The sequence below is a fragment of the Chenopodium quinoa genome, unplaced genomic scaffold, assembly GCF_001683475.1.
Source record: "Chenopodium quinoa cultivar QQ74 unplaced genomic scaffold, ASM168347v1, whole genome shotgun sequence".
In the NCBI taxonomy this organism is placed as follows: Eukaryota; Viridiplantae; Streptophyta; class Magnoliopsida; order Caryophyllales; family Amaranthaceae; genus Chenopodium; species Chenopodium quinoa.
This window is the reverse complement of record NW_018744239.1, coordinates 7,133,906-7,148,905: the sequence shown is the minus strand read 5'-3', so window position 1 is coordinate 7,148,905 and position 15,000 is coordinate 7,133,906. Positions and strand designations below refer to the sequence as shown.

Here is a 15,000-nt window from a genome sequence, read left to right as displayed (position 1 = left end):
TATTAAATCAATATAATGACAAAAATCAAGGCATTGGATTGGAACGATTGAAAAGTATCTAAAGAAGTAAACTTTTTCTTCAATCAATTTTGGATGAAAGTGTTGAACAAAGTTGGTATTAATTGAGGCGTGAACGTAATCACCCTATAATTGAAAATAAGAAATTAAGTTATTTTAATAACTTGATTAAGCCACCTAAATTACAAATTTTATTTTTTTAATAAAATTAATTAATAAAAAACTAAAGAGGTTTATAAAAAAAATATAATAAATGTAAATTAAACAATTTATAAAAAAAATAAAAAAAAATACCTCCTCTTCCATTAGGACCATATCCAAACTTTTAAGCTATGTTGTTTACAGAAATTTAGTATGTCAAATAGGCGATAAACTTGTACTTTGATTTTCCAATCATTTTTGCTCGAATTTAATTCTCTAATGAAATTAGATTTGCATGTAAAAACAAAATTCAGTAAACAAAACATAAACAGATAATCGTTAAGTATCCCAAATAAATACAATGTAAGTAACTAATTACAAATATAAATTTAAACATAGGATTTTAAAAATTACCCGAACATTAATGACCTAAAACTAACACAAAATTACTAACACAAAATTCGCTTGATGGGGTTTTGTATTGATACAAATTTTGTTGGTGTCGTATGATGCGTTTGTGCATGTAAAAACAAAATTTAGTAATTAAAACATAAACATATAATTGTTAAGTATCCCAAATTAACACAATGTAAGTAATAATTACAAATACAAATTTAAACATAGGATTTTAGAAATTAAGCTAAAAATTACCCGACCATTGATGACCAAAAACTAACACAAAATTCACTTGATGGGGTTTTGTATTGATACAAAATTTTGTTTTTGTCGTATGATGTGTCAATTTATAATGGTAGGTATCACAAATTTTGATTTAATTATAATTAACGAACAATTTTTATTTCTTATCATAAATAATATTAAAATTTATCTTATAATGGTAGGTATCAAACTTTATTATAATCGTTTATCATTTGAATATTTTTTATTTATTTTATTGGGTTATCATGAAGTCATATTCTCTTCCATTTATATCTACATGTACTCATAAATTATCATATTATAGTTACGTATTTTTCTATTTGAATCCACCATATCATAAATTAAAAAATTAATATTTGAACCCACCATATTTCTCCACCAAGTTTAGTTACGTGGAGATAATTTTCACCATATTATAAATCTTTTAAAAAAAATTAATATTTGAACCCACCATATTTCTCCACCAAGTAAAGTTATGTGGAGATAATTTTTGAATAGTAGGATATTTTCATAATTTGAACCCAATTAAATATCTTTTTGGAGATTTATCTTTTGCTATATTTTTTTGGATTTCTTATACTCGTAGTATTGATTTAATGAATTTATCTTTTCCTATATTTTTACTTTATTTTTTTCCATTAAAATAATTTAATTCCTGAATTTTAATCTACGTGGCATTAAAATTTTAGATATATCAAATCTAATTCATTACTTTTATCTAGATGGCGATATAATTATTTAATTCAAAAATAAAATACTAATCTTTTTTCTTATTGGTCGAAATAATTATATTTCTTACGTGACTCTCCGAATGCTCTCCAAAAATGCCTACTTTATTTATATAATATATTAGATTTTTATTTTTACATAACCAACTTATCTTTAATCACATAACTACTTATCTTTGAGATTAAAATCTTAATTTATTCATTCATGTAGCCAACCTATCTTTGGTATTAATACTTTGGTTGTTTTTTTTAGGGGTCGTTTGGTTGGATAATTTGGAATGGGTTAGAATGGAGTTAGAATCCATTCCATCTAATTTTTTGTTTGGTTGAGATTTATAGTAATGGAATCTCATACCCAAAGGGTTCTAACTCCCTCCCATACCGATGGAATCCCATACCCACGCCCCCCTAAGATTCACAATCCATTCTATTAATGAAGGATAGTTAGCATTCCAACAATAAAACCAAACAACTTTGGACTAGTATGTGTTTTAGAATCCATACCTCTCTATTACGAGATTCCATACCAATCCATTCCAACTTGATAAACCAAATACTAGGGGTGAGCATGGGACGGGTACCACGGTTCGGGTAATCGATAACCAACATCACTAAAAGTGATATCCATAAACCGAACTGATAAGTTCAGGTACCCTAATTTTCGGATTGGTTATCGGGTACCCAATAAGGTATCCAATAATGATAATTAAACTTAACAATTTACTCCCTCCGTTTTTAAATACTTGCTCCATTTCTCCATGTGCGGAGTTTTAGAAGAAATTGGAGAAAGTAATAAAATATGGAGGTAGTGGGGTAGGTGAAAGAATAAAAAATTGTAAAAAACAAAAATAGTTGAGAGAATTAGAGGAGAGAGAATATGAAATTAATAAAATATGATTTATGTTGGATCCGCTATTTCAGAGAAATGAAGTAAATATTGTAAATGCTTTCAAAATAAAGAAATAGAGCAAGTATTTAAAAACGGCCGAAAATGATAAGTGGAGCAAGTATCTAAAAATTGCAAGTAGTTATTATAATATCATTTAACACTAATTAACAACAATACCACATAATCTTGACTAAATTATTAATAATCTTACTAATCATTGATTTTATAAAGTGATTATGAAGTAAAGTAAGAGTTTAGATTTTGGGAAAATAGATTTGAGTAGGAATAAAAACAAAAAATTGTTTATCGGATCGGAATGGGTAACCGTTAATTTTAAAATAATATCCAATAACCATACCCGATAACAAATTATTAGAACGGATATCTAAATCGTTATGATTATCAGATCAGATACCCTAATTTTCGAAATGATTACGGATTGAATTTTCGATTTTTTGGGTAGTTTCGCGCAAATACCCCCTTCAACATTTTAAGTTTTGGAGGTGGTCGTGTACTTGCGTTAAATTATTGAGCGTACGGTGATTACGAGTGTAGCGTCTAATTATTGGATTAACTCATGATCTTCATAACGGTGATGAAATAGGAATTTCTCTTTCTCCAATCTCCAGCACGTAACATTGCTAGAATTCAGATTTCAAACCCAAAGTTGCCATTATCGTCGAAAGATGGCAATTCCCGGTAGTTTGAACCCTATTCAGCTTGATTTTTTTCAATTCTCAAGGTCACCCAATTCACCACTTCTTCATCTCTTCTTCTTCTCTCTTCTCACCTTCTTCTTTAATACAATTTCAATTTCAATTTTTGCAGGATATTTGGTATTGGATTCCTTTGCAAATCCAGATCAAATTAAGTCAATGAGGACTAGAATGGAACAATTACTTCATGATTTTGATTCCTCTTCTTCTGTTATCTTCTCTACTAAAGATCATGTTTGTTCTGCTGAACCCATTTATTTATTTGACTTATTTAATCAAATTCACTCTTTTTTGTTGTTGTATTTCTTAATTTGATTATTATTGTATATTTGGTGATCAGAGTCATGCGAAAGATAATTACTTTTTCGATAGCGCTGAGAAGATTTCGTTTTTCTTTGAAGGTATTGAGTTTACTTGCATTGATTATATTCTATGAGTTGTTGATCAAATTGTTATGGAGGTTTGTTGATGTTGATGAATTATTTTGAAACTATTTGTTAATTCAAACTTATTTGAATTTCGTATATGATATGTTGAACTAGAATACATACACTATTTGATGATGAAGAGATTGAAGACTTATCGAAAATATGCTTTGTGGCTTAGTTAATTGATCAAAGTTTGATGCTAAAGCAGCTTGAATTACAACTCAAGGCGGTAATCCGAGAAGCAAAGGGTAGAATAGTAGTACTTATTGTGCACGATAACTTACCCGAGATTAATTTTGACCGAGTATAATACATGATACCCCTTTAATTGATTCTTTTCATTCCAAGTGTGGTTAATCTGTTAGATTAGTTATCATATCGCTCTATTGTTGAACACTCACTTGGTGTTTCTCTACATGGATGAGCGATGATTGATGCAAGCATGTATCTCTTTGTATTTACCAATTGTTTAAGCTTGTTAACAAGGAATAGGTTAGGTTATACTTTTGGTATCTCTTTCTTTGAGGCTCTTTCATTACTCAAGGAGTGATTTTTTTTTTTTTTTTTAGCAAGCCACTAAATCTTCAAAATTGGCACTCATTTGTAGTTGGTTTTTGGCTGATTTACTGAGCTTGAAGTTCTTTTGTTTCTCAAGGAATGAACTCATATGCAAACGCTAAGAGTTGAATTGGAAAGTATTTGTTGTTAGTGGCTTCACCTAGCTTGTTTACTAAGATATTTTTTGTATTGGCTTTTTAGTTATTTCATACTCTGAAATATTTTTGGTCATTAATTGTTAATATGATCAACTTTTTTCATTTTAGGCTGAAATAGTTAGCCGGAAAAAGCTGCTCTAGTCAGCTTTTTTTTTTTTTTGGAAGTAGCCATAAATTTTCATTCTTTGACCACATTAATTAGCTAAAAGCCAAGGTCAACAATAAGCTAGCCAAAAGTTCTTTATGAACAGGCCTGTACTCTATGTAGAGCGTCAAATGATTGAAGTTTTGCTTCCGTAAAGTGTTGGTAGACTTGCTGCTCTCCTTTTGTGGAAGATGAAATGTAGACTTTTAGTATGTCACTTTTATTCATAATTATCTTTGGCTATGAAAGTTACATACCTCTAACTAATGGAATTTGGTAACAGTGTACATGGTTATAAACTTATTATATAGATAATATGTATACTGAGTATTGTGATAGAAAGTGGTTGCATCATGGTTCAAAAAAGCTTACTGTTCTAATTCTTGGTTCGAATCATTATCTATCATGCTCAGACAATTTGCATGAGATTACAAATATCATATCCACGTTGCTAATATTTAAATGGTGTGATATTTTTTCTGAAAGTTGCTTGTTTCTACCAGTGCCACATTGGTTATCATAAGCATTATTGCCAAAACAAATTTACCCCCATGCAAAAGAAAGGAAGTTTTGTGTGTGTGTGTGTTTGGTGGGGGGGGGGTTGAAATTTAGGGGAGATAAAAGAAATTTTTTTTAAGGATCCTGACATATTTTAGCCGAAAGAAGGGGTAAATGAAACTTCCTCATACCTATTTATAACAGAGATGAATATCTTAGAATTCTGTTATTGTAGAAGATTCTATTTAGGTGAGATAGGTGTGTTTTCACTTGTCACGAATAAGATGCTTCTGTCTTGTATTGTTTTCCTCAAGAGGTCAATTTTATAGATATACATGTTCCATATTGCTTTCAAAAAGGATATTGACTTCTATGTGCTGATTTTGACACTCTGGTTTTATTTAGAGAAAGCATTTGACGAGGACGGCAAACTAAAGCAGCCTAAAGAACTTTCTATCAATAAAGTTGGCCATGGTATGTTATTATATGGGTACCATTACTGGTAAAGATTTTTTTTTTCTTGTTTCTTTGGTCTATGTAGTTGCCTCTGACCTCTTTCGATAAGGATGGTTGTAAAGGTTGCAGTTTATTTACCTTGTATAAAGATTTTGTATTAGTACGTAATACATTTTGACATTTGAGTACTTGTTAAATTGCCACTGCAGCTCTACATGAGCTGGATCCAGTTTTCAGAGAGTTCTCCTCCTCAAAGAGTTTCTCAAGCTTGCTCTCAAGTTTAGGTTACAAAAGGCCGGCAGTTGTTCAGTCTATGTACATTTTCAAGGTATAGCTACATTTATCCCATATTGCTACACTCACTTTCTGGTTTTTCCTTGCAAAAACTGATAAAAGAATATCAACTCATAAAGTCAACAATGGAAAAAATTGAAATTAGAAACAAACTCAATCATACTGGTGGATGTTTTATTCAAAAGTTAAGCATATGTTTCCATTGACATCTGTTATACCAATGTGGCAAGGGAATGCTGTTGCATCCCTCAGAATCAGGATCACTCCCTGGCTCAAATGAGGCAAAGACATGAAATAGAAAAGGCAGAACCGAGTCAATTTCTTGGAAATTATTCCTGCAAGTTGATACAAAGACCTGTATTGATGATTTAGATTAGTAGTTTTGTGTTATATCAGATTCTTCATAGATGCATGCATATTTGAGGTGAGAGGTTGCTTCTTACTCCCTAGAATTTGAGCGCGTTCTAGTGAGCCATGGTAGCCATCTCCCCAGCAAGGACAACTGACCTGAAAAGTCGTCAAAGCAAATTGTGAAATTAAAAAGAACCTATACTTGATCCTATGTTCCATTACGAAAGTTTTAGAATTAGATTTCACTTAAAGATAAATTATTGGTGATCCATGGACATTCCTTTATCTAATGCATATCATACTATTTGGAAAATACTACATATGAAGCTACCATTACGTACCTCAGGCTTTCTATAAAAGGCTCTTAGTAGGCATAATAATCAATACCAACAAAATCAATCATGTAATTGGATAATTGCATAGCCTTGGTTAGTTGACTCAGATGAATGTCCTGTAAACATGTATGCTAAAAGATGCTCTTTATGTACGAAGCATATGACTGTCAGAAGAGGGGTTAAATGAAAAATAATCTTGGTTAAGGGTAGCTTCATTTTCAACTGAATGTCTGCTTCTCTGCTTAGTATAGGTTATACCGATGCAAGAAGGGATAAAACTAAAATTAGGCATCTAATAGTGAAGTATTAGCTGATTGTAAGATTTCCATTTTCAGCAACCAGGTATTGGTGGAGAAGTGGTGCCACACCAAGATAATTCATTTCTTTATACAGATCCACCAACGTGTACAGGATTGTGGCTTGCACTAGAAGATGCCACAGTGATCAATGGCTGCCTGTGGGCAATCCCTGGTTCTCAAAAAAGTACATGACCTTCTGATATAATATGTGGTCTAAAATTCCATGCAAATCATTATTTTAATTTCTTAAACTAAATTTTCAGAGGGCCTTGTGAGAAGATTCATTAGAGATGACGAAGGGGTACATTTTGACTGCCCATCTCCATCATACGACCAGAATGATTTTGTTCCAATTGAAGTTAAAGCTGGTTCCTTGGTTGTCATTCATGGTGATCTTATTCATCAGAGGTTAGTCAACTCTCATGACTTCTATTTAACACTCAATAAATGTACAATGTGTGTTCTCTTATTTTTGGATATGCTCACTGTAGTTTTGAGAACCAGTCACCGAGTTCAAGGCATGCTTATAGTTTGCATGTGGTGGACACTGATGGTTGCAAGTGGGCTGGAGATAATTGGTGAGTGTCTGGATATTTTCTGCATTCTAAAATCTTTTTATTTATTTTATTATTATCTACATGGCAATGTTTGCTCACTTTTTTCCACTGTATGATCAGTGATGCCTAATGTTTTTGATAAGGTTCTAATTTACCCTTGGAGAATATAAAAGGAAATATTGTTATATTTCCTTCATTTCTATATATACTTGCAACACACCACTTTGACACACACTTCGAAGATTTTAGACTAGGTAAACAGTTAAATTATTTGAAATAATTTTAGCACCGATGAAAACAAAGTGTTAAGTTGCTACGGTTTTAATTTTATAGCCTAATCCATTCCTTTACCGTTTCTGATCACTTTCTCACGTAGCGTGCCAAAAAAGGTGTGTTGCAACATATTTGCTTACACTATGTTTGGATAGCTTTTTTGGAAGGAAAGGGAGTGGAGGGAAGGGAAGGGAAGGAGAGAGAAAAGAAAGGGAGGTCATGAGAGGAATGAGCTTGTCTATGCTTTCTAAATCTTTCCTACATTGAAAGGCTTTAATTTATCAAATAGGGAAAATAAATTTATATACACCCGGGTACAAAGTGCACCTAGGGTATTTTCTGCTCATTTATTTATTTTTGCTCATTTTAAAATAATAAAATAAGCAAAAAAAAACTACATTTAGGTGCACATAGAGGTAGGTGCAACCACGTGTATATTAAAGGTGTTGCAATCAGGGAAGTAAAATAAATCCTCAAATTTTCTTCTTTTGCCTATTCAAGTCATAACGAAACAAGGGAAAGATGTATCCCTCACTTTCACTTTCTCCATTTCCATACGAATCCCACCACACCATTTATATAGAGACGGTTTAACTTCCCATTAGCTATTCAAAACAGTCGAGCACACAATGTGCAGAATTTGTATCTTCTTTCTAGTGATGCAATAATTGGATTTTTTTTTTTTTTTTTCCCTTGGCGCCAGTTTAGGAAAGATAGTGAATGCTTTCTATTTTAAGTGGGCGAGGGGACAATGATTATTACAGCTTTTTTTCTTTTTTTTTTATCTGACAATTAAAAACCAATGATTGATATTGACTAAAATTTGACGTTACTGATAGTCAGTTGCAGTATATGAATGATCTGTAATGTTGCGGAGTATTATTTTGTATAACTATGCTGTTGGCAATGTCCATCCGACAGGTTGTTCGGAAAGTTTAAAGTCCAATTGTTTGAGTTTCCATATTTCGATTCTAATTGTATTCCATCCCCTCCCGTGCTTGCAGGATCAGAAGAAAGCAGGAGCCAGAGCCCATATATGTTTCCTGATCTAGCACATCCACTGGCCTGTTCTGTCTACTGTTTGGCGCATTTGCAAGTTTTACTTCATAGTTTGAGTTGCACCATCATTTTGATTATAAAAAAACTTTTTTTAAAAAATTTGTATGTTAGAATATGTACTTCCACATTGCAGTGGCAACTAATTGACCGTCTTTTCTGTATCCATTTTTATTCCTCGTTTGAAATTCCTTGTTCAAACAGTTCATATTGGTGTAAAATAGTAAATACGGCAATTTCATAAAATGTCACTGAGCACTTAAAAAATTCATGAAATGCCATCGTGTTTTCCAGAATTCACCAAATGCCACTGACAAACCGTAAAATGTCATGCCATGTCATTAACGAGGTATTTTCGTTAGTTGACCGTCAGTGCCCGTTAGTTGACCCCATCACTTGTCACTTGTCACTTTCTGATTGGTCCGTTTTTAAAAATAAAAATAATTAAACAAAAAAAAACATCAAAAAAATAAAAAAAAATAAAAAGGGAACTTAGAGGTGGCAGCCACCACCTCCTCCCTGTCGTCGAACCCCCTGCCCACCCCAAAACCCTAGCCGCCACCACCCCCAGCCGCCGGGGCTAGCACCGGCACGCAGGCCGCCGGCGACCCCTCCCCTATCCTGTCGCGACCCCCTAACCTTCGAAACCCCACCCCCTTCCTCCACGACCCCGAAACCCCACCCCACCCCCACCCCCTTCCTCTCCCTCTCTGATTTCCGACATTTGACTTGTTTACAGGAAGTTTTGGTTTCTGTAAAGAAGCAAGGTAGATGCAACAAGATAATTTGAGATTTCTGTAGATATTCAAGGATAAGCCTTGGGATCTATTACTGTTTACGTCAATTGAAATTCATCCAGAAGTAATGTTCTTGAATGAGGCATCTACAGACTTTGATGGACATTATGCCACACCAAGGTCAGCCTGCACCAAGTTTTCGAAAAGGGATGGGTTTTGGGTAGGGTGGCCGGAAAACGGAGAGGAAGAGGAAGGGGGGTGGTGGAGGTATGGGTGTGGGGTTTCGCAGGTTAGGGGGTCGTGACGGGATAGGGGGGGAAGAGGAGAGGTCGCCGGCGCGCCTCTCGGTGCTAGCCCCGGCGGCAGAGGGTGGCAGCGGCTAGGGTTTTGGGGTGGGCAGGGGGCTCGACGGCAGGGAGGAGGTGGTGGTTACCACCTCTAAGTTCCTTTTTTTTTTAAATTTTTTTTTTGTTTTTTTTAAAAAAAATTTTATTGTTTTCTTTTTGTTAATTTTTTTTATTTTTTTTAAATATTTTGGTTTTTTTTTTTGTTTAATTATTTTTATTTTTAAAAACGGACCAATCAGAAGGTGACATGTGGCAAGTGGTGAGGTCAATTAACGGGCACTGACGGTCAACTAACGGAAATACCTCATTAATGGCATGGCATGACATTTTACTGTTTGTCAGTAACATTTGGTGAATTCTGGAAAACACGATGACATTTCATGAATTTTTTAAATGCTCAGCGTAAATAATTAAGTGTTGGATATAGGAGCAATTAACAAAGTGCCTTAAAAGTTTGACAAAAAGATTCACTTTAAATCCAGCAAAATATTCAGTTTGTAGCTCTGACATAGGATGTTTCTTCTAATGTTATGTCCGGAGTAGTATTCACTTTCTTCAGTACCATAAAGATTAAAGGAAGAAGTAACGTACTGGAAGAAACTTCCAAATTTATGTCGGCAACTAAAGTCTTTCGGAGGAAAAGGCAAATTTACCGAAAAGAGGTACACTACTGTCATTAGTCCATAATTTTCGTGCTTATGCAATGCAGAATTGTGGATGATAACAGTCATGACACAGTTTCTAGTGCTTATCAATTTAGCCGACCAACAGAGAGACGCTTGCTCAGACAAAATGTATCTAATGTGCCTTGTATCAATTTCATAATGGAATTTATTCTATGAGAAATTCCAATCCTATGCATTAAAAAGTATTGATTGGTCTTGAGTACCATAACGAACATAATACTTGTAGTTTACAAGTTCCAAAGAATGCAAGACTCAGTCCCTAAGGCAACAATAGTTGCCGTTACATACTACATTTTCTTTCCACCTTCATCAACCCCCTGTTCCACCCTCTCGGTCCGTAAAAACTCCCCTTCTGATAAATACTACAGTCTACATTCTTAAATATATACAAATTTTCCCCCTAATTTGCTGTGATACATAACAGCCTTAATCACTTCAGATAATCCAATTGCTCAGGATAGCTCAATAATTTTATACAATATTCCTAGTTTTCTTTTTACCCTCTATAGTTTTACCAATAGATTAGCCAAAGTCCATGTTACTCAAGAAGCCTATTGCAGGTGCCAACTCCAACAGCTGCAGCAAGATGCCAAGCCGCATGAAGGTACGGAGTTTCTGGGAAAACATCATCAGCAACAAATAACACACCACCCAACAATGAACATGCCTTGTGGACATTGTGTGCCAGTTTTAGTTCTGGATCTTTGAATGCCCTTTGGGCAAATGCCACCTGGAAACAGAGAAGCTCAAATTCAGTACAACGGCAACAAAGGTAGAAAAAAGAGGAAAAAAAAAAAAGAGAGAGAGAGAGAGAATCTATTAAAAATACTACGTAACAATTTAGAAATAAAAAGGCAGCTACCCTTGATAGAACACAAATATTTACATGAAGTCATTAATGAATCAAAGAAATAAAATAGTAGGAAAGTCAAGATTGTTTTCTACCTTTCTCTTGCTAAGAACTTTTCAAAAAACAGAGGTTACCTATTGATCAATGATCCTATTATTCCATAATATAAAGAATCCATGTGCATATTGTGATTATTGATATCTCTAACATATTGATAATCAAGCAATATTATACGTCATGGTCAAAACTCTAACTTGAAAGATATGAGTCCCTTCTATTATGAAACAACCTTTTTTTTTTTTTCCTCTTCAAAATTAGCCTAATATAATGTTATAAGTCAATAAAGCACAGGAATCCAAATTCATCCAAACACATTTAGCAGAGATATCAAAGTGGGAAACTACCTCCATCAAACCAGTATGAACAAGTGAAACCATGAGTGGTTGGAATGGTAGACACACAGCAGAAGCAGCCATCAGAAGTTTAGGATGTTCACTCCTAAGTGCTCTCGAAAGACACTGCAAGAATTCTCCACCCATTAGGAATATGGACAGTGGACAACAAAGCACAACTAGAAATCATATTTATAGCTGATGATCCTTTGCCAACATGTTTGTCAAATGGTGGGTAATAATTCTTCTTGGCTGCTATAAGAAAATCTAGCCTGACAAGAGTGATAGCATAACCTTTGGCCTCTAGCCACTAGCAGTAGTATAATAATTTCATGTAATCATGTGTCTTGAGAGCATCAAAATGCATCATAATTGATATCTTAACCTGCTTCATAGCAGAGATGTTCTTTCACAATTTGAGTGTGTCAGGTTATAACGTTCATACATACAGAAGCAAACAGTCTGATAGGAACTGAGAAAGCTAGTAATTACAGTTTAACAATTCTGTTATTGTAACTCCCTTTTTATTTTTTTTCCTATTGCATTTGTGATAGTTTATAGAGAGGACTATCACAAATGATTTGAATCACAAATCATAAACTATTGATTTGTGATGAATTGTGATGAATGATTGATTTGTGATTGTTCATAGAGAGGACTATCACAAATGATTTGAATGATAGTTTGGGTTAAAAATGATTTGAATCAGCTAGAAAGGAAGAGGAGGGGGGGGGGGGATCAGTGGATTTATATATGTTCACACTGTACTTGGCCTCTAAGTAACTGAAAAGCTAATTTTATAGTAAAAGCAAGTGCAAGTAATTTGAATCAACAAGTAATTCATATCAATCTTACCACAGTTGCAGTTGCTATCATGGTATAATCAACCCATCTCAGGAACTTCCTAATCCTGCCCCTGGAACAATGATACATGCTAGAGGCAACTCCAACTCCAATCAGAGAATTAGCATAGAGCTTGGAATTGTAACTTTTCCTGCACCACAATATACAAATAGGATAAGGCACAGCCACATGGTTTCGGACAAAAGATACCATGAAAAGAAGAAAGGTATGACCTAGGTGCATGGGCTCCAAGAGCAATAAATGGAAGAGATGTTACAACATTAGCAACTGTTTCAGCAATATTTTGATCACCTACAGGTAAATAGGATAGCCATGAATATCCCCAGTAGCCTTCAACAATATACATTGCACACTAATCTAGCAAATAAATGCAATGATCGGAATTCCAAAATACCGGTATGGCAGCATTGGACAGGTCTTAAACGTATGGCTATTTGCTCCTGCACGCGTCTGATGATGTCCAAACAAGCAATTAGGTTATTAATATTGGTTCAAGTTGTTGGAATAATTATGACCAACTGGTATCAAGCTTCCCAAGATGCTATCAATAGACGAAGCAAATATGATAATATTTTGAAAATATAACAAAGGAATTTTATTTTATTTTCACTCACTGCATTAATACATGTCGACTAATTCTTGTATTTGAATCTTTACAAGTTGGCCTTTGGTCCCCGAGTTGAGTGACCTCTTCAACAACAAATGGAGCATGTGGCACCACCTGCACTCCATGCACACCTTCTAATGCTCGACTTGAATTCAATGCACTCTGGGGAACCATCTCCTATTTAATTATAAACATGTACTGCCTACCCACAATAACTTGCAGGTAGCAGTCAAAAGACTTGTTGCTGCCAGGAAACTTGTGTTGTCAGCCGTGAGGCAGAGCTTCAAACTGGATTTTTTTGTTAATAACACATTATGGAAACATCACAAATTCCTCGTATAAAAGAAGAAAACATGCAAGAAGAATATAAAGTATAAGAGAAGTGCTCAATCATGAAGGAATTGTAAGACATGTTTGTCCACAGCAGTTCACTTTCACAAATAGCTACAACATATGCCTTCGACGACCATAAGAGTCAAAGAGATACCAATAACTAATATATTTATTCCTATATTTAATAGCGTGCAACTTTCACCTTAGAGGGTGATAAATTTGTATACTATAATGTTGTTAACACAAAACGTGCTTTACATTGAGCTTTAATTTGTGTCTCCTAGTTGTCAATATTATATTCGAATTTTACACTTCACAAAAAAACTATTGATAATATTCTATCAACAATAATTTCAGGCCGCATTTGAATCATATTCCTACTTTGTCTAATCAATGGGGAGAGGATGAAAATTTAATTGCTAAAGAATTATAGTAGATTTTAGTATTCCAGGGTAAATCAGACAGCTTTAACTTAACTTAATTACCGATTGGAAACCAGTCTCAAACCTTCAAACAGTTATATTGACAAACAAATCCCATTTCACACTACCTCAATTACAAATTCAAGCTAACAGTCAATCTTTTTCAGATTAAATAACTTTCAGGATATATAAGACTCCTATAAATAACAATAATTTTCATTTACATATTATACATTCATTCATTTGCTTTCTCATTTCGGAGCCAAGCTTGAATAAATGTCAACAAAGAAGTCATTAATCATAAATCATAGCTAACTACAATCATAAACTAAATTACTAAATTACTACTCCTACGTCATCAAAAAATACCCTTTTGTTATAATTCATCAATCATAACAAAAGTTCACATAATTATTGCCTTCAAAAAAATAATGCAAAAGAAAAACAAGTAATCAGATGATATGATGAACCCACAATAATTTCAAGTACCCAGAACAAATTAGAGGTTAGTAAGAAGAAAACAAGATCAACCAAGTTCAAAATTAATTTTACTTTAAAATGCAATGCTAATTAATCCCAATAAAATCAAGAAAGAGAAATTATACCTGAGTAAAAGAAGGTAAATCCAGAAACCCAGAAACTTGGGAAAAAGCTAGAATGAAAAAGTAAAGTTGATTAAATTAAAAATAAAGTTATGATAATAAAAATAAAAATTGAAAAAAATGGTGGTTAAATTGTAGAGTAGATGCGGATCACAGGAGAGGAGATGCGCGTGGGAGTGAGAATCTTCGGAAGAGGAGTCTCCAGCATATTCCTCTTCGTTGTCTAAAACAACATTATTACTCTTTCCTCTCTCGATCTCTCCTATTGTTGTGCGAGTAATCCACCAATGCCGTGCCGTACATTGATGCTACTTGTTGGCTAACGTTTTGTTTTCTTTCCTTCGGTTCGGGTTCGGGTTCGGGTAGTTAACTTCACGTTAAGTTACAAATTTTTATTTTTTTTTAAAACTTTTATTATCTACTTTTTCCATTTTTTTATAGTTACAACACTTTTCTTAAATGGAAATATCACAATAGTTGCAACACATCATAAAAAGAAGGTTTTTATGGTGATAATGGTACTTTTACCTTTATTTAAAATTCATGGCCCACTTGATTATACTCATAACAACCTCTTAAGCCCATTTTAAATGTATTATA

At 33.7% G+C, this 15,000-nt stretch overlaps 1 protein-coding gene and 1 pseudogene across 1 annotated transcript; one reads left to right on the top strand and one right to left on the bottom strand.

Moving 5' to 3' along the window:
- Nucleotides 1-2,952: 2,952 nt before the first annotated feature.
- Nucleotides 2,953-8,831, top strand: LOC110694419 (annotated as a pseudogene).
- Nucleotides 8,832-10,461: 1,630 nt separating this feature from the next.
- On the bottom strand, nt 10,462-14,703 carry LOC110694418. Its single transcript, XM_021871591.1, has 7 exons — nt 14,404-14,703; nt 13,051-13,331; nt 12,831-12,886; nt 12,649-12,727; nt 12,428-12,566; nt 11,585-11,698; nt 10,462-11,060 (listed from the first exon to the last, which is right to left on the bottom strand). Exons 2-7 carry the CDS (start codon nt 13,215-13,217, stop codon nt 10,869-10,871), a joined length of 747 nt encoding a protein of 248 aa, XP_021727283.1. The 5' UTR covers nt 13,218-13,331; nt 14,404-14,703; the 3' UTR covers nt 10,462-10,868.
- Nucleotides 14,704-15,000: the final 297 nt, after the last annotated feature.